This window comes from Triticum urartu, chromosome 2, assembly GCF_003073215.2.
Source record: "Triticum urartu cultivar G1812 chromosome 2, Tu2.1, whole genome shotgun sequence".
In the NCBI taxonomy this organism is placed as follows: domain Eukaryota; kingdom Viridiplantae; phylum Streptophyta; class Magnoliopsida; order Poales; family Poaceae; genus Triticum; species Triticum urartu.
In genome coordinates this window covers 669,715,488-669,735,006 of record NC_053023.1, presented here as the reverse complement: position 1 = coordinate 669,735,006, position 19,519 = coordinate 669,715,488, and the positions used below count along the sequence as shown (strand labels likewise).

General features: G+C 45.3%; 1 protein-coding gene across 1 annotated transcript; it reads left to right on the top strand.

The window, feature by feature from the left end:
* Positions 1 to 719: 719 nt before the first annotated feature.
* Positions 720 to 4,950, top strand: LOC125539605 (altered inheritance rate of mitochondria protein 25-like). Its single transcript, XM_048703097.1, has 11 exons — positions 720 to 1,260; positions 1,719 to 1,805; positions 1,930 to 1,971; positions 2,078 to 2,122; positions 3,192 to 3,257; positions 3,376 to 3,432; positions 3,545 to 3,606; positions 3,728 to 3,848; positions 4,182 to 4,259; positions 4,455 to 4,561; positions 4,698 to 4,950. Exons 1-11 carry the CDS (start codon positions 868 to 870, stop codon positions 4,726 to 4,728), a joined length of 1,089 nt encoding a protein of 362 aa, XP_048559054.1. The 5' UTR covers positions 720 to 867; the 3' UTR covers positions 4,729 to 4,950.
* Positions 4,951 to 19,519: the final 14,569 nt, after the last annotated feature.

Genomic DNA, 19,519 nt, shown 5'->3' with positions numbered 1-19,519 from the left:
AGCTTTGCAACGGTTCCCTGCAGTGTTGTGACTGCTGCATTACAGCTCCGGCTTCGCTAACCAACGCTGCATCGCACACACGACACCTGGTGCGACCTCTCCATTTGCGGCAGTGCCACATCCTCGAGCGACGGTACGGCGAGTGCCTACCAGCAGCAATGGGCAATGGCTGGCCTCGCAGCTTGCAGTAACGGGGTGGGTGACATTGTGCAACACTCCATGGGTTGCAATTATGGGGACAACAACACGAGCAGGCTATCGAGCGGCCGCACGATGGTCCTCCTGATTCCTAAACTCCGACGGTGGTCCTCCCGATTCCCCTCTTGAATCCTCTCATCTGGCAGCTCACGAACGAGAGAAAAGGTGAAAAAGGAAAAGGAGAAACGAGTGGAGGAGAAGAGATAATGTGGGAGAAGAGCGGTTAGTGGACTCCCATGGGCCACGTGGCGTGCGGAGGTGACGGTTTAGGAGAAAGAGAAATCAGTCGGTTGTTTTAGATGATTTTCCAATGTTTGAAAGTTTTTCGACGCAAAATGCGTCAGATATGGAATTCGGGCTGCAGGCGCACGTGTGATTTTTTTTCCCTAACAGCCCGTGCCATGCTGCTAATGCAGGGCTGGTCACCTGCACAACCTCTCTACCTGGGCCACTTTCAGGTAGCCCAGGTGGCGGGTAGAGCTGGCCCATCCAACCAAGGGAAACAGGCTGAGATCCCTCAGTCCTCTTCACCGAATTAGTCCCGTCCCGTGCTTCTGCTCCCTTGCAGAACCTTGCGGCGACGATTCTCCAAAGGGGGTTGGGCGTCGGCGCCGCAGACCTCGCCGTAGTGGTGGCCCCTCGCACCTGCTCCCAACCGGCGTCCCCCCGATGTGGCGGCTGCCCGGGCTGCTCTCCCAGGCCGCCGCGGCCGGGAGGGCGGCGGCGAGGACCCGCAGCAGCGACGTCAGGGGTTCCAAGGGGTTCTCCAGCGGCGGGGACGGGTCCCCGCTGCCCCGGGGGTGGCTGCGGAGGCTGTGGGTTGAGGAGCTGAAAAGGGAGAAGGAAGCTGCGAGGAGACTGGGGGGAGGCGCCTTGGTCTGCAAGGCCGAAGGCGTTGGCGAGGATCCGCTCGGCTATTTGGCCAACGCCGCGCGCGCTTTCGTGAATTCCGGGTCCGCCGCGGCGGGGATTGACAAGGTGAGGGCTGGGGGAGCGGCCCGCGGCGAGGTGGCCCCGTCTAAAGGCGGCCACTATGATCCCAAGGACCTCCCATACCTAGAGGCAAGCGGAATCTGTATTCTCTAATTGCAGCTTGTTACTTGTAGTACCATTCGATTTTGATCAGATGTTATCTTAGACTCTATGCAACCAATCCATTTTTAGATAACGGAAGAGGAAACCCTCCTATCAGGCGCATGATGAAGTTCTTTAGAGAATGGAAGAGAAAACTCTCCTGCCAGTAGTTAGTAGACTCTACTGAACTCTGATTACGATTGGTAGCAGGGTCGTGTGGGAATTTGTAGGTTAGCTGAACAGGGCAGAGTAGTGGTATGTGAATGAATATTTCTGGGGCTAATATAGCAGGATACTGGCCAATCGATTAAAAGTTTGTTCCCTACCGCTTACAGTTATACTTGATGGTTGATGTTTTATCCAACCGTAGCTGTTTCAATGTGCTGAAATCTGAGTGATTTATAACTATTGGAATAACCAAGGTGGCCTCTATATGTGTTTTATAGGCCAAACTGGAGCCTCTCCTCTCAAGAGCCAACCTCCTTATAGCCAGAGATGTGGAATGGGCGAATATCATGTTTGCTTTCGAGCAGGTGATTTATATGAACATGCTTCTCCAGCTCTTTCCATAATGGAATAGCAGCTTATGTGAACTATTGATAATTTGGCTGAAGCTAGTTTTTTTTTTTTTCTTACTACTATTGTTCTGAAATGCAGGAGAGTAGATATATCATAATGGATCCACTCTTTTCCCAGTCTGTAAGTGTGTCTCCTTCCAGCTAGCTGGTTTGGCTGTTGTATTATTTCAGCATCTATGCTTCATCTCCGGGTCTTACACGTTGACTTGTTTCTTTTTCAATGCCAGCCTGTAGGATATATTCGAGAGAAAAGCAATGTCATCTTTAGGCAGGTACATCTATGTGGTTACTTGATCATAAATAAATTTAAATTACCTTATGCTGACACTTTATGGTAATTTACTGAAATTTGTTCGATAGACCAGAGTTTCCATTATCCTCCCTGTGCTAAAGAACACCTGTTGGTAGCATGTCACTTATCATTGTGATCTTTTGGTTGTACAGATAACGGAAGTCTTTCACTATATCATGTATTTTTATTGGATGCTTTTTTGGTTGTTCTCTGCTGGGCAAGGAGTTTTTTGTGATTGGTTCTCTTATTTTCGTTTTTCGAATGATTGAGGTTACATATTTAATATTTTCAGTTGGAGTTGACACTGATAGTTTATGTACGGTATGCGGTGTAAATCTTGAAATATTTCCTATGGGACGTGAAATGGGGGTAAATGTAAGCTATAAGGGACTGAGAAAATGGAGACATGGGAAAATCTGATGTATTAGAGAGAGGTATCAGTGGTGAATGTTGAATATCGTAGAAAATTGGTTGCTCTCCCATTTCTAAGCCTCCACTATGCAGTGTTATCATATTGAGTAGTTTTTGCGGTGCTCTGGAAGGACTGTATTTTGTACTTGGTTTCAGCTTCATGGAAACAATAGGCGTTGTGCGAGAGAAACTTTAGTTATGATGAAGAATTTTATATGTGTAACGTGTTTTATCCATTTAGTAATGGAAGCATGGGAATATATTTCTTATCTAGCTGGCAATATATTTCTGATAGGGTAGAAGTGTCATCTGATATGTATGTTCATTTACTTTCTTAATGTTCTTTGTCATCTTTATAGATGAATATGACCTATTTATTTACAACATTGCAAAATTTCACTCCCTTGCTGTCTTGATCAGTTATGATGCTGAAAGTCAATTATGTATTTTTTTTAGTATTGCTAGTCTAGGAAATAATCTAATGCTATTATCTAATTTTTTTGTGTGCAAAAAACAACAAGCACCTTATTGTATTTGGCGTTTGTTTGTTCATCTTTATCTGACGTTTATTTATTCATTTTTTTCCTTGATGGCAACTATTAGTACCTTACAATATTTCCCTTTTTCTGGTATTTCAGTTACTTCGGTCGAGACGGCCATTTACTGCACAATTTACTGATGCTATGGGTAATGAGATATTCACGGTAAGAATTTGCCATTGTTTTTTTTCTTCTTTGGGAGGAGCCATTGTTGTTTTTCGTTGTAAATACATAGTTGGAATTTCTGCAAAGATATTAATGCTATGGATACTATTGGGTTCAGGTCCGCCGGCCATTTTGGTTCATCAACAGCTCCATTTATGCAGAAGTGGATGGCAAGGTACACAAATATTCTTGATTTGATTGCTATAACTCACTCAGATGGGAGTTTTGTCCTCGTATGAATGCACAGGAATACTGCTGATGAAGTTTCATTATTTTCCTTTGATCAGGAGGTAGGTGTAGTCCACAGGCGCTGGCATCTTTGGCGTAGAATTTATGATCTGTACTTAGGGTAACATGGTCTTCTGATCTTCCAATTCCTTTATTTCTTTAATCCAGTCTAGGTTCTTTATGTAGCTGTCATTCTTGCTATACCGTCTGACAGGTTGATTTTCAACTTGTTTGTTCTTTAGGAACAAGCAATTTGCTGTGGTTGAGAATCCTGGATTTTGGAACTGGACCTTTACCCTTATTGATGAAGATGAAAATGTGTTGGCCCAGATTGACCGTAATTGGAGGGGAATTGGTTTTGAGGTAATCTCCTTTTGAGTAGGCGTGTATTTTCATGCATTTGAAGGAAATTCATTATGGAATGTGTTTCATAGATGTCTAGCAAAACATAATCAGTAACATAAGCTAACAATCCACACTCTGATCAATAAGAAATATGATGTGATACTATTGCTTGACATTTCTTCTGCACAAGGAAATTAGCATACATCATTGGACACATAGTTGTAGCATGGTTGCACATCACATATCTTTTCCGAGTGCATTTTGTGTTGCATTATCTTAGCCTGTAGAAAGGACGTGGTTAACCGAGGAGTAATGACCGATCAATATATCTTTGGTTGTATCTCATTGCAGCTTTTTACGGATGCTGGCCAGTATGCAATTCGGTTTGGTGATGATGGACAAAGCAGTAGACTTGGTCTTGGTTCAGATGTAAGTGTTCTCACTTGACAGACATTAAGAGCATATCTGCCTTGATGTAGCTGTGCCCCCCTGCCGGATGTGAAACTTAGGATCATATGGCGTGTTTCAGTTTCTGTACTTGCAAACAATGTTGCTCTTTACACTGATATTTTAAGAACCTCCCTTTAAACTGGTCTCAAACTCATGTCTCACTTATGCTTCCAGATCGAAGAACTAAACGTTGTTCGCCCGCTGAGTTTACCTGAAAGGGCCGTAGCTCTTGCTCTGGCGGTGTCCCTGGACTCGGATTACTTCTCCAGGAGAGGGGGCTGGTATGCATGCATACTTTACTTCAGCTTTCCACATTGACTTGTCTGGATAGATTCAGTGAACTATTATTACCATGCAACCTGGGGTTTATCACCTACTGGTGCCCCTGACACTAACCGAAGTGCTTGTTTCTTTCAGGGGACTGCCTTTTCTCATCGCCACAGAGTAGACGCGCATACGAATGCCATCCTCTCAGTTCATAGCGGAACTTAAATTGCCAGTTCTTACCATTGATGTCTGAAGAAGCTGGTGGCATTCACTGTCATCACACCATTGAGATCATTACACAAGTGTACCGTGTTTTTTTCGTTACCGTGACCGTACTTGGTTGCTCACTTCACTTGGGCTTTTCGTATGAATTTTAGTGCACTCTCAGTGGTTCGACAGCTCACATCCAATTCCCTGCTGCCTTTACACGAACTGCCAGTGTGACTACTCTTAGGCCTCCTTTGGTTCATAGGATAGGATTATCATAGGAATAGGAAACTTGTAGGAAATGAGGTGACATATGTCTCAAAACCTATGAGTAGGAATAGGAACGAGATGTCATTTGGTTCACATCATAGGAAATTTTTCATTGAGTCTAGGCTAATGTTTATTTTCCTTTGAAATGTGGAGGATATGAACCAATCCTATGTAGAAATAGGAATCCATTTCTATGAACCAAAGGGCTCTAAAGGAAAAATTCCTATAAAAATCCCACCCTATAGAATTCCTAAGAAATTCATTCAAACCAAAAGGAGGCATTAGCAGGAAACTGAACTCGTCCGTCTGCTGGTTGCAGCGTCTCTCTTTTGATCCCTTTCTTTATTTAGTGGGTGGAAAGGGAAGTGCTAGTGTGATAATGACTTGAAAGTTGCCATTCTTTGCTTTACTGCTGAACCTTTGTGTTTACAGTATGCTGGCGGGGGTGAGGTTTAAGGGAATCTACAGCGCCGGCCTGAAACGTCCACGGACTGATGCGGACGTTTTTTTGTTCAACATGGTGCTGCAAACATCCACGGGTGTGTCCGAGACTCCGAGTGCGAGAGTCTGAACCTGCGCCACGTAGGACTCCGATAACTCTGACTCATCCAAAACCTCACCTGGAGTCTGGGACGGGGCTTGCCTGCTCCCTTGGCGTGCTCCCATCGGTACTCCCGTTTGTTCATTTACCATCCAACAGCCACACCATTTTCTCCTCCTCTGGTACCCCTTTTTCAGCAAAAGAGAAGACAAAAAAATCTGTATTTTCTCCTCACTCCCGTATGTACAGAGGCGTTGTCACAAAGCCCATGGCCGGAGCTCATAAGAAACTCGCCGAGCACCTCCAAGTGCCTCCTGCTCTAGGCTCTAGCTCTTCAGGTCATACGCATGGCACCACATCAAGGAGCACATGTCGCAGCAGCGTCGAGCACTGGCTGGACCGTTCGGCCACACCTAGGCTCCCTCTCATCCACTAGCATACTTCTGCTTCTCCTTGCTTGATACCAGCCTCCTAGTCGCAAAAACTCTCGGCCCGCCGGCCGCGCTCGAAGGGACAAGGCGTCCAACGGCATGGCCGTGATCTTCACCGTCATCCGGTCACGACGGTGTCCACTCGAGCATTCCTACTGCCCAGGTGGTTCAAGTGAGGCGTGGCACAAATCTGAACTATTTAGAGCTCATCCGTGACGGTGGCCGCCATCATTTACAACCGAATAATGTCCACCGCTGAATCGCTCATGCCTCATGATATGAACAAGTCGCGCGGCCACTTAGACGACACAAAGCAGCAGCATGACGTCGTGCTATCACGGTTCTTCGTCGTCCTCGGCGCCTCGCCATCCTCCTGGTGTCGCATGTTCTCGCTTCCCGGCGATGTGGTAATCGTGTCATACATCATGTGCGCGTCGCCGGCGGCGAGACGGACGCTGCAGGACAAGCAGTGAACTGGTGGATCTTCGTTGTGTTCACCGTGGCCGGGCTTCCGCAGCAATGGTGTGCGGCATGCATGCCTTTTTTTTCAACACAGCACAGACGCAAGCGCTCATATAAACACACATACACTCATCCCTATAAACGCACACACGCACACCATACCCCTATGAGCACCTCCGAGAGACTGAGCCGGCATATCATCTTGAGATTTTACGAAGTCACCGTAGGTGCCTCGTAGTCGACGGGAACGTCTCCTCCCACTGAAAGCATATCGCCGGAATTCCTTAAATAAATCCAGGATAGCGGACGTAAGACATGTCTCCATTTTAGATTCCTTCCTCCCGGCCCCCGCGTCGCCCACTCGGGCGACTCGGGCGGCGACTAGGGTTCCGAGCGCCGCCACCTACATCTCCTCTACCCCTCCTCGCCGCTACCGAGGAAGGCGTCGGGCAAGCCCGTGCGGCCACCAGTGACGGTGGCGGCGAGGCCTTCGTCGTCCCTTTCGCGGAGATCTGTAACATCTCAAATTTTTAATTTGGAATGTTATACATTAAATCATAAATGCATATCATATTTTATTTTGTTTTAGGTTGATCCTATAAATTTCTAGGCAACTCAAGGACCCACGGAGAGAGTTGGGGATTTCGTTATTTTCATATTTGAGTTTTCTCAAATTTTGAGAATAGGATCATTTGATTTTGTTATTTTATCGTCAATTATTTCTATTACAAAAATATGAGAGAGGGAATAAAATGACTTTCCCAAAATAAAGAAATATTGAGGATTTAATAATAAAATCAAATAAGATTTTATTTCGGAATTTTTCGTTATTTTATTTGAATTTAGGAAAAATGTGCGTTTTTCAAAATTGCATTTAGGCCCCAAATAAATATTCACCTTGTGCGGCTTGATTTTAGAAGTCCGGGAAAATTTATTTCGGGATTTTTAGAGTCCGTTTAGTATTTCTTTTTATTTTTTTCTTTCGCGCGTAATTATTTATAAAAAAACGAACCGACCTAACGGGCCGTGTCTGACGCGGACTCCGGCCCGACTAGGCTATATAAGCCGGGGGGGAGGCCCAGCCCCAGCCAAACCCTAACCGAGCCGCCCCCAGCGCCGCCCCGCCGTCGCCCCGCCGCCGCCGGCCCGAGGTTCGCCGCGCCTCGAAATCCGTGCCGGTTTATTTTTTTTTCGAAAAACCGTCGGGTTTTTCCGTTGGTTTTTTTAGTTTCGGTTTTTTTAAATAGATCGGTTTTTCCGATTTATTTAAATAGCGAGCGTTCGTCCGTTCGTTCGTTCTATCGAACGTTTGTTTTTTTCTTTTTCTCGGATTAAATCCGCGATTTTTCTGATCGCGATTCCTGATCCGATTTTCGTTTTAGTATAACTTTTCGCTCGTTTATCGGAATCAGGCGATTCAAGCGCCTGGTGTTTTGTCTCGAAACCCTCTATCCGTTTAACCAACTTAAACAAGTTTTTACTACTGTAAAAATTGCCTTAGATCCAGATTAGTAGAACGAAGTTGTTTTCTTTCGCCGTTTGACTTTCGTTGCTTCGTTCGATTTGATTCTTTTTGCAAACCGGAGTTCTTAAGTTGAACCTTCTGGTTAGATCTCTATTTGACTTTTACCTGTGCATTAGATGAGTACTTATTGTATGCTTATTTGTTTGTCTGCGATAGAATACCCGGATTGCGCCGCCTGTTACTTCGAATCGCTAGGTTTCCCGGATCATCAGCAAGACAAGTAACACTTTGATCATACCTTTCCTACTACCCAGTTTTATTGCATTAGATCAATACTCAAACATTGCATGATTAGGATCTAATTAAATTGTGGGATGGGAAGTAGTTGAGGTAGTACCTATTACCTGTTTACTTTCAAACCTTTGGGAGTTATTTCTACGTTTGCTCATTATGCCATGCTATGCTAGTAGACGTGAATTGGGTGAGTGATATCCATGACAGATGTGAGTTTGTTAATTAATGGTTTATCTAAGGTGACAACTTAAACACACATCTGGGTGGATTGAGGCACCTGGGTATTTCAGGACTTGCCTGTTTTCTTTTGGACCGCCACCCAGGCTCAAAGGGATCATGAGACTATTCATACTAGAAACTTCCGTGTGCAGCCACAAACTATTATGGGCTCTAGCATAGTTGACTAAGTCGTGCGAACTCTTACAGTGATAGACTAGCAGATGTAGGGGATGTAGGTGGTACGGTCTACCCGATCGTAAGGTGCTAGCGCTTCTAAAAGACTATGTCTCGGCCATCCGTCTTCTCAAACACCATGTAGTGCGAGAAACCAAACGGAGGCGATCGAGTCTTGTGGGGAAAAGTGCGCAAACCTCTGCAGAGTGTAATAAACTAATCATGGTTAGCCGTGTCCCCAGTTATGGACAATCTTGAGTATCTAGTACTTGGATTATCATGTGAATCTCAACATGTTACTCTAAATTAATTTTGTTGGGTTTTGTTAATGATGATGCTTAATTGGGATTGAGAATGCTGTCAATCATTCTCAATGTTTAACAACTACCATGATAGTTAAATAAATTTATTCCTTTGCAGTAGTGAAAAATTGGCTTTACGCAAAACTATAACCATAGAGCTTTCCACCAGCCAGATATGCATATAGTATAGTTGTTTCATTCCATTACTCTCGATGTGTTGCCTTGCCAGCATATTCCATGTGCTGGCCCGTTTCGGGCTGCAACGTTAATGTTGCAGACTTTTCAGACGACGATTAAGGAGTTTTTAGGTCGTGGTTCTATACTCAGTGATGCCGTTGGAGTTGATGGACTCACTTATCTTCCAAGCCTTCCGCTGTTATAGTTATTAGATGGCCTTAAGCCGTATTTATTGTAATAAGTTCTCTACTGAGACAATCGATGTAATAAGTGTGTGATTGCTACTCTGTTATAAATCCTCCGAGTATTGTGTGGTGTCAGCATTACTGATCCAGGGATGACATCTGAGCACAGAGATCAGACTGTTTGAGGTCTGGTCGCTATAGAGATGGTATCAGAGCACACGCTGACTGTAGGACACGACCACTAAGCTAAAGACCTAGATCACTACTCACTCTCTTCTCTTCTGACTTCTCATCTTTTCTACTCTTTTAGGATGGCGGATGCAAGGAACAAGTTCACACAACCGGATGAAGATACACCCTTTGGACGTCACTTGAAGGAAGTCACTAGATACCTGAACATAGGAGTACCAAGCTTCACAGGAACCTACAACACCACTTTACCTGAAGAAGAGCGCTGGATGATTCAAGTTGAAGTTCCAGGAAGGACGTTCATGCCAGTCACTGAGCCAATAGAGTTTTCTTTTGATGCATCAACTTGGAGTCTAGGAAAGAGCATGGCAGCTCACATCGCCATGGGACGCATTGGAGAAGTCTACCGCAATGATCTCAAGGATACAATCTACCAGATTTGTGGACGCCGAGATGAACACTGGGAGATGATCAGCACCAGGAAGGATAGATCAATTGCAGCTTTTATCCAGGAGTTAAACCAGCACATTCGACGACAGGAGAACCAGATGTGCGCCGACATGATAGATCTGAAGAAGGCTAAGACAAGAATCAAGGAACTGAAGGAAGAACTCAAGGCTACACGTGAAGATTATGAAGAGAAAATTGAAGTATTGGTGGATAAGAATGCCGATCTAACTATGAAGCTAGCGATATTTATGGGAGGCCCTACACCAGTAGATGAAGACGAAGAACCCAAGGAGATTCGCCCGGAAGACTACATCATCATCGACGACACAGACTCGGACCCAGACGAAAGCGATGATGACTATGTTGATGAAGCTGGAGCAGATATCATGGAGTCTGCAACCGAAGAATATTTCTAGTAGACCACCTCATTAGTAGTAGTAGTCCACCATGTAAATATAGTAGTCCGAGCACTTTTGCGATAGTTAGATCGATTGTATGCCCTTGTTTGATTGAATGAAGTGAATTGTTTGCTTTTGCCTCATGTGCATATGGGTAGTGTTTTCTCTTTAGACCCCCTCTATTCTTACATCTCATCTTTTCTAAACCCTCAGATGCCTCCGAGACGTGACCCCGGATTTACCTTTCCACCGGAGCTCACCCAGTTGATCCAGCAGCAGAACACATTGATGCAGTTGCTAGTCCAGAATCAGAACCAGGGGAACAACAACAACAACCCACCACCACCACCACCTGTTGATCACTTAGCCCGTTTTCTTAGGCTAAATCCGCCGGTGTTTTCCAGTAGCACCGAGCCGATAGTAGCAGATGATTGGCTCCGCAAGACAGCTAGAGAGTTGACCACAGCAGGATGCACAGATGCGGAGAAGGTGAAGTTTGCCGCACATCAGCTTGAAGGACCCGCAACATCATGGTGGGAGAATTTCACAGCCACTTTCCCTGTCGACATTGTCACATGGGACCAGTTTCAGCAGGCCTTTTGTACTGCCCATGTTTCAGCAGGAGCTATGGCCATGAAGAAGCGTGAGTTTCGCAACTTGCGCCAAGGAGGACGGACAGTAGGCCAGTATGTGGAGGACTTTAGTAAGTTAGCACGTTATGCTGCAGATGACGTTGCTACGGATGCAGCTAAGCAGGAGAAATTTCTGGAAGGACTGAATGATGAGTTGAGCATGCAGTTGATGGTAGCAACCTTCAAAAACTACCAGGAGTTGGTAGACCGTGCTCTTATGATTGAAGGCAAGCAACAGCAAATTGAGAATCGCAAGAGGAAGTATGGACAAGGAAAGTACACTTCAGGAGCTCAGCAGAAGCCACGTTTTACCCCTAGACCGGGAGGACATTTTCAGCATACCCATGGAGGAGGTAGCTCGCACAATCACAATGGCACCAGGAATGGTAATGGGAATGGAGGAAGCAATGGCCAGAATCGCACCAACTCATCAACCCCAGCCAAGAAGGACCTGAGCCAAGTCACTTGCTTTAAGTGTTCGAAGACCGGACATTATGCCAATGAATGCCCTGAAATACAAAATGGAAATGGCAATGGAAGCTCTGGGAAGAAGTCGAACCCTTTCAACAGGGGACAGGTGAACCACGCTAGCGTGGAGGAGGTTGAAGCTCAGCCTGATGCAATAATAGGTAAGTTTTTGGTTAAGTCATTTACTGCACTCGTTCTTTTCGATACTGGTGCATCACATTCATACATCTCAAGGGGATTTGTGGATAAGTATAACCTGTCAACCCAAGCCCTTAGGTCACCCATGTTAGTAACCTTGCCCGGAGCAGAATATATGGCTAGTCTATGGTGTGATCGATTACCATTGAGGATTGGTAACTATGTTTTTCCCTCAGACCTAATAGTATTGGAATCCCAAGGATTGGATGTGATATTAGGCATGGATTGGTTGTCAAAGTATGAAGGGAATATTGAATGTGCTAGTAAGTCAATTTTGCTTACCACCCCAGAAGGGAGAAGGATCAAGTATGTATCCCGACATGTGCCAAAGAGGACTCAAGTAAATTGCTTAACAGGAGTTATGCACGAGGAAGTACCAGTAGTGAAGGATTTCCCTGAAGTATTTCCAGAGGAGTTGCCAGGCATGCCACCGGATAGAGATATTAAGTTTTTGATTGAGCTATTGCCAGGCACAGGGCCAATATCAAAGAGACCATATAGGATGCCTGCAAAAGATTTGGTGGAAATTAAGAAACAGATTAAGGAGTTACTGGATAAGGGATATATTCGCCCAAGTTCTTCGCCTTGGGGATCGCCAGTACTTCTAGTGGAGAAGAAGGATGGATCGTTAAGGATGGTTGTTGATTATCGAGGATTGAATGAAGTAACGATCAAGAACAAGTACCCACTACCAATGATCAATGATCTGTTTGATCGATTGCAATGAGCTAAGGTATTTTCCAAGATCGATCTGCAATCAGAATACCACCAGTTGAAGATTCGAGAACAAGATATTCCTAAGGCAGCTTTTACCACCAGGTATGGGCTGTACGAGTATACCGTTATGTCATTTGGTCTGACTAACGCACCCGCATATTTTATGAACATGATGAACAAAGTATTTATGGAGTTTTTGGATAAGTTCGTCGTAGTGTTCATTGATGATATCCTGGTCTACTCGAAGAATGAAGAGGAGCATAAGGAGCATTTGCGTTTGGTACTTGGAAAGCTCAGAGAACATCAACTATATGCCAAGTTCAGTAAATGTGAATTTTGGTTGAAGGAAGTAGGATTCCTCAGACACGTTATATCTGGAGAAGGTATAGCCGTGGATCCCACTAAAGTTGATACCGTGACCAAATGGAAAGCACCAACCACCGTGGGAGAGATCCAGAGTTTTCTTGGACTCGCAGGATACTACCGGAGATTCATTGAGAATTTCTCAAAGATTGCGAAGCCTATGACGGAGTTATTAAAGAAGGAAACCAAGTTCATATGGACGGAGGAATGTGAGGCTAGTTTCCAGGAGTTGAAAAAACGTTTGGTTACCTCACCAGTGTTGATTTTGCCAGACCAGACCAAAGATTATGAGGTGTATTGCGACACTTCACGTCGAGGACTTGGAGCAGTGCTTATGCAGGAAGGGAGAGTTGTTTCATATGCCTCAAGACAACTGAAGCCTCATGAGTTGAATTATGCTACGCATGATTTGGAGTTAGCAGCCGTAGTGCATGCATTGAAAACATGGAGACATTTTCTGATTGGAAATCATTGTAGGTGTACACGGATCATAAGAGTTTGAAATACATCTTCACACATAAGGAGTTAAACCTCAGACAAAGGAGATGGTTGGAGCTCATCAAGGATTATGATATGAGATTGCATTACCATCCCGGAAAGGCTAATGTAGTAGCTGACGCATTAAGCCGTAAGAGCCACGTCAATACATTAATGACGGAAGAAATACCAAGGGAGTTAGCAGAAAATCTTCGTGAACTATGTTTGGAAATAGTTCCGAGAGGCTATGTAGCAGCATTGGAGATTCAGTCAACTTTGATGGATAGAATCAGAGAAGCTCAGAAGACTGACAAGGAGATTGCCTCTATTAAGGAGAAACTTAGCAAAGGAAAGGCTAAGGATTTCGTGAGGATGAGCACGACACCCTATGGTTTGAAGACCGTGTTTATGTGCCCCATGACCCGGAGATTAGGAAGTTGATTCTGCAAGAGGCACACGATTCACCATATTCGATTCACCCAGGAAATACCAAGATGTATTTGGATTTGAAGGATACTTTCTGGTGGACCAGAATGAAGAAAGATATTGCGGAGTATGTAGTAGTTTGTAATGTATGTCAGAGAGTAAAGGCAGAGCATCAGAAGCCAGCAGGATTGTTACCACCATTGCCGATACCCGAATGGAAGTGGGATAAGTTAGGCATGGATTTTATCACGGGATTACCCAGGACTCGTTCAGGCTATGACTCGATTTGGGTTGTAGTTGATTGATTGATGAAAGTAGCTCATTTCATCTCAGTAAAGACCACTTACACCAGTGCTAAGTTGGCAAAGATATACATGACCAGGATCGTATGTCTGCATGGAGTTCCGAGGAGTATCGTATCGGATAGAGGAACCCAGTTTACCTTAAAGTTCTGGAAGCAGTTGCATGAAACTTTGGGAACCAGGCTAGAATTCAGTACAGCTTTTCATCCACAGACAGATGGACAGACCGAGAGAGTCAATCGGATTTTGGAGGATATGTTGAGAGCTTGTGCGCTAGATTACTGATCTAGTTGGGACGATAATTTGCCATATGCAGAGTTCTCTTACAACAACAGTTACCAAACCAGTTTAAAGATGGCCCCTTTCGAAGCTTTGTACGGAAGGAGGTGCAGGACACCGTTGTCGTGGGACGAAGTTGGAGACCGCCAGTTGTTTGGTCCTGACTTGATTAAGGAGTCTGAACAGAAGGTGAAATTGATTCGCGATAGGCTCAAGGTAGCCCAGTCTAGACAGAAGAGTTATGCAGATTCTAAACGCAAGGAGACAGTTTATGAAGTCGGAGATAGAGCTTAGCTTCGAGTATCTCCACTTCGGGGAACAAAGCGTTTTGGAGTTAAAGGAAAGTTAGCGCCACGATTTGTAGGACCATATCGAGTTTTGGAGCGTATGAGAGAAGTGGCCTACAAGTTGGAATTGTCCGAAGGATTGTCAGGAGTTCATGATGTGTTCCACGTTTCTCAGCTGAAGAAGTGCCACGCGGAGATGGCTGACATACCGTTGAGAGACACAGTGCCATTGGAAACTATTCAGTTGGATAACGATTTGACCTACGAGGAGAAACCAATTAAGATTCTCGAGTTTGCCAGCCGAGTCACTCACATCAAGGTTATCAAGTTTTGCAAAGTTCAGTGGAGCCACCACACGGAGGACGAAGCCACCTGGGAACGAGAGGAAGATTTTCTCAAGGACCACCCTCACCTATTTTCTAGCCAACCCGAATCTCGAGGGCGAGATTCATCTTAAGGGGGGTAGGTTTGTAACATCCCAAATTTTCAATTTGGAATGTTATACATTAGATCATAAATGCATATCATATTTTATTTTGCTTTTGGTTGATCCTAGGAATTTCTACGCAACTCAAAGACCCACGGAGAGAGTTGGAGATTTCGTTATTTTCATATTTGAGTTTTCTCAAATTTTGAGAATAGGATCATTTGATTTTGTTATTTTATCGTTAATTATTTCTATTACAAAAATATGAGAGAGGGAATAAAATGACTTTCCCAAAATAAAGAAATATTGAGGATTTAATAATAAAATCAAATAAGATTTTATTTCGGAGTTTTTTGTTATTTTATTTGAATTTAGGAAAAATGTGTGTTTTTTAAAATTGCATTTAGGCCCCAAATAAATGTTCACCTTGTGCGGCTTGATTTTAGAAGCCCGGGAAAATTTATTTCGGGATTTTTGGAGACCATTTAGTATTTCTTTTTATTTTTTCTTCCGCTCGTAATTATTTATTAAAAAAACGAACCGACCTAACGGGCCATGTCCGACCCGGACTCCGGCCCGACTAGGCTATATAAGCCGGGGGGGAGGCCCAGCCCCAGCCAAACCCTAGCCGAGCCGCCCCCAGCGCCGCCCTGCCGCCGCCGCCGCCCCGCCGCCGCCGCCGCCCCGCCGCCGCCGCCGGACGCCGCCGCCTCACCGCCGCACGCCGCCCGAGGTTCGCCGTGCCTCAAAATCCGCGCCGTTTTTTTTGAAAAATCGTCTGGTTTTTCTGTCGGTTTTTTAAATAGATTGGTTTTTCGATTTATTTAAATAGCGAGTGTTCGTTCGTTCTAACGAACGTTCATTTTTTTCTTTTTCTCGGATTAAATCCGCGATTTTTCTGATCGCGATTCCTGATCCGATTTTCGTTTTAGTATAACTTTTCGCTCGTTTATCGGAATCAGACGATTCAAGCGGCTGGAGTTTCGTCTCGAAACCCTCTATCCGTTTAATCAACTTAAACAAGTTTTTGCTACTGTAAAAATTGCCTTAGATCCATATTAGTAGAATGAAGTTTTTTTCTTTCGCCGTTTGACTTCCGTTGCTTCGTTTGATTTGATTCTTTTTGCAAACCGGAGTTCTTAAGTTGAACCTTCTGGTTAGGTCTCTTATTTGACTTTTACCTGTGCATTAGATGAGTACTTATTGTATGCTTGTTTGTTTGTCTGTGATAGAATACCCGGAGTGCGCCGCCTGTTACTTCGAATCGCTAGGTTTCCCGAATCATCAGCAAGGCAAGTAACACTTTGATCATACCTTTCCTACTATCCAGTTTTATTGCATTAGATCAATACTCAAACATTGCATGATTAGGATCTAATTAAATTGTGGGATGGGAAGTAGTTGAGGTAGTACCTATTACCTGTTTACTTTCAAACCTTTGGGAGTTACTTCTACGTTTGCTCATTATGCCATGCTATGCTAGTAGACGTGAATTGGGTGAGTGATATCCATGACAGATGTGAGTTTGTTAATTAATGGTTTATCTAAGGTGGCAACTTAAACACACATCTGGGTGGATTGAGGCACCTGGGTATTTCAGGACTTGCCTGTTTTCTTTTGGACCGCCACCCAGGCTCAAAGGGATCATGAGACTATTCATACTAGAAACTTCCGTGTGCAGCCACAAACTATTATGGGCTCTAGCATAGTTGACTAAGTCGTGCGAACTCTTACAGTGATAGACTAGCAGATGTAGGGGATGTAGGTGGTACGGTCTACCCGATCGTAAGGTGCTAGCGCTTCTGAAAGACTATGTCTCGGTCATCCGTCTTCTCAAACACCATGTAGTGCGAGAAACCAAACGGAGGCGATCGAGTCTTGTGGGGAAAAGTGCGCAAACCTCTGCAGAGTGTAATAAACTAATCATGGTTAGCCGTGTCCCCGGTTATGGACAATCTTGAGTATCTAGTACTTGGATTATCATGTGAATCTCAACATGTTACTCTAAATTAATTTTGTTGGGTTTTGTTTAATGATGATGCTTAATTGGGATTGAGAATGCTGTCAACCATTCTTAATGTTTAACAACTACCATGATAGTTAAATAAATTTATTCCTTTGCAGTAGGGAAAAATTGGCTTTACGCAAAACTATAACCATAGAGCTTTCCACCAGCCAGATATGCATATAGTATAGCTGTTTCATTCCATTACTCTCTATGTGTTGCCTTGCCAGCATATTCCATGTGCTGACCCGTTTCGGGCTGCAACGTTAATGTTGCAGACTTTTCAGACGACGATTAAGGAGTTTTTAGGTCGTGGTTCTATACTCAGTGATGCCGTTGGAGTTGATGGACTCACTTATCTTCCAAGCCTTCCGCTGTTATAGTTATTAGATGGCCTTAAGCCGTATTTATTGTAATAAGTTCTCTACTGAGACAATCGATGTAATAAGTGTGTGATTGCTACTCTGTTATAAATCCTCCAAGTACTGTGTGGTGTCAGCATTACTGATCCAGAGATGACACCTGAGCACAGAGATCAGACTGTTTGAGGTCTGGTCGCTACAAGATCCGGATCCACGGGGCCGCGACCTCTGCTGGTGCGGCGCCGCTGTTCGCTCCCTGGACGGTGTGCTCGGGGACTCTGCCCGGCGTCCTCGATCGCTCGGGTGGTGGGGCATCGGCGCTTGGCGGCGGCAGTTCGGGGGGCTTCGTCCTCACCAGATCTGGAGGCCTGCTGCTCCCTCGTTCCCGCTCCTTCCCCTTTGCGCTTGATGCCGGCGGCTGCTGCTGGATCCGGTGCTTCTGGGGATGGTGGTGCAGATTGGGACCGGGGGAAACCCTAGGCCAGCTGGTTCGGCTCGACAGTGGTGTCGGCTTCGGGCGACACATCCTTCCTGAAGGCGGTGTCGTGGTCAATATTCTTGCCACCTCCGGTCCTCTCCCGGGTGAAAACCCAAAATCTGGCCTGGATTGGGCAGCGGTGGCGCCATGGGCATCATCCCCTCCTTGGAGGCGTTGCTTGGGGAGCTAGGATTCGGGTGTGGGTTGATGAAGGTGGGGGTTTTGGACGTCCGCTGGCTCTCTGCAGCTGCTCGCGATGGCTTTCCTGCTGTGCAGAGTGCCCCTTATATCTTTAGGGCGTTTCCTGTTTTTGGTGTTCGCGTCGGAGGAGCGGTGTGGCATCTGGCACGTCGACAACGGCGGGTCTCAGCAGCATGGAGCAGCGGGAGTCTCGCCGGTGGGCGTGTGATGATGGACGAGCGCAGGATGGTGGCGTTGTCTGGCGTCGTGGTGACGTCGATGGCAGAGAGACCTGGCACGGTTCATGCAACAGTACAGATCTGAAGATGGATTGATGGCACGTGGCTGCGGCGGCCTCATACCCGGCAGGCGTCCTGGTTGAGGAGTGCGCCGGACTGGTAGGTGCCCCATACCCAGCAGGCGTCCTGGCTGGGACCTCGGGTCTTAGATGTTTAGGTTTAGCTGTGATGTCTGTTTGATATTAGGCCCAGACTATCTGCGCCCCTTCATCAATTGGATAGGTGTAGCGACATCTGTTGCTTAGACGATGGCTTTAGACTTGCTGTTGTATAGCTTTGTAAGGTCTTGTGAGAATAATAATAATAAAGTGGTTGTATGCATCGCCCAGATGCAGAGGCCGGGGGTCATCCTCCTTTTCTAAAAAAAATGCGAGCACCAGGATTTGAAACCCTGGTGGATTGGGGATATCACAGTCCACCTAACCGCTGCGGCCTGCGGGATGAGCCAGTGGGAGAAGACGTTACATATACGTATGGGAGAGGGGTTGATACGGAAATACGGGGATTCTCTGTTTTTTTGGAAAAAGGGGGGCACCGAAGGATAAAATGGTGTGGCCGTTGGATGGTAAATGACCTCCCAGCCCGCTGTCGTCGCTCTACCACCTTGGCTGCCCGCCAAGGCATTGTCTGACCTCCCATACGTCCGCTGCTACCTTCCGCCCGCAGCTGTTGTCAACGACAACATGCTCGACAAGTGTTTTGTCAAAATGTCATAGCAAAGTTGTTGATATTTTTTTTCCTTATTTTGAAGTAAGCACGATGGATTCGGAGGATGAGTACTTCTACAACAACTTCATCTTCCTCATTGAATAGGAGGACGGATATGAGGATGAAATGGTGATGATGCAAGCAGTCCTAGCAGATGCGGATCTAACGGGGGAGCATGGCCTGAATTTCAAGGGATAAATTAAGGAACATCCAATGTTGAATGGAAGAGAGCACAAGGGCATTTCATATTAGTGGACAACTACTTTGCTGGTGAAGCCTTATTCGCTAGCAATTTTCGCCATCGCTTTCAGATGCAGAGAGATGTTTTCGATCATTTCTACGATGGTGTCCAGGCTTATATTGACTACTTCATCTTGAAGAAGGATGGCGTTAGGAAACATGGATTCTTTGTTTGCCAGAAGTGCACACCTACATTGAGGATGCTTGTCTATGGCACGACCGCAGATTCATGCGACGAGTACCTTCGGATGTCTGAAAGCACATGTCGTGCAGTGTCATGATAATATTTTCTACTGTGATGGTCGACGTGTTTGGACGGTAGTACTTGACAAAATCATCCATTGCTATTGCGGAGTCAAC

Excerpts from the sequence above, each read along its gene's own strand:
- LOC125539605 (XM_048703097.1), top strand. The coding sequence starts at position 868 with ATGTGGCGGCTGCCCGGGCTGCTCTCCCAGGCCGCCGCGGCCGGGAGG. Across the intron at positions 2,123-3,191 it reads GCAATGTCATCTTTAGGCAG|TTACTTCGGTCGAGACGGCC; the intron begins GTACATCTATGT and ends CTGGTATTTCAG. Across the intron at positions 4,562-4,697 it reads TTCTCCAGGAGAGGGGGCTG|GGGACTGCCTTTTCTCATCG; the intron begins GTATGCATGCAT and ends TGTTTCTTTCAG.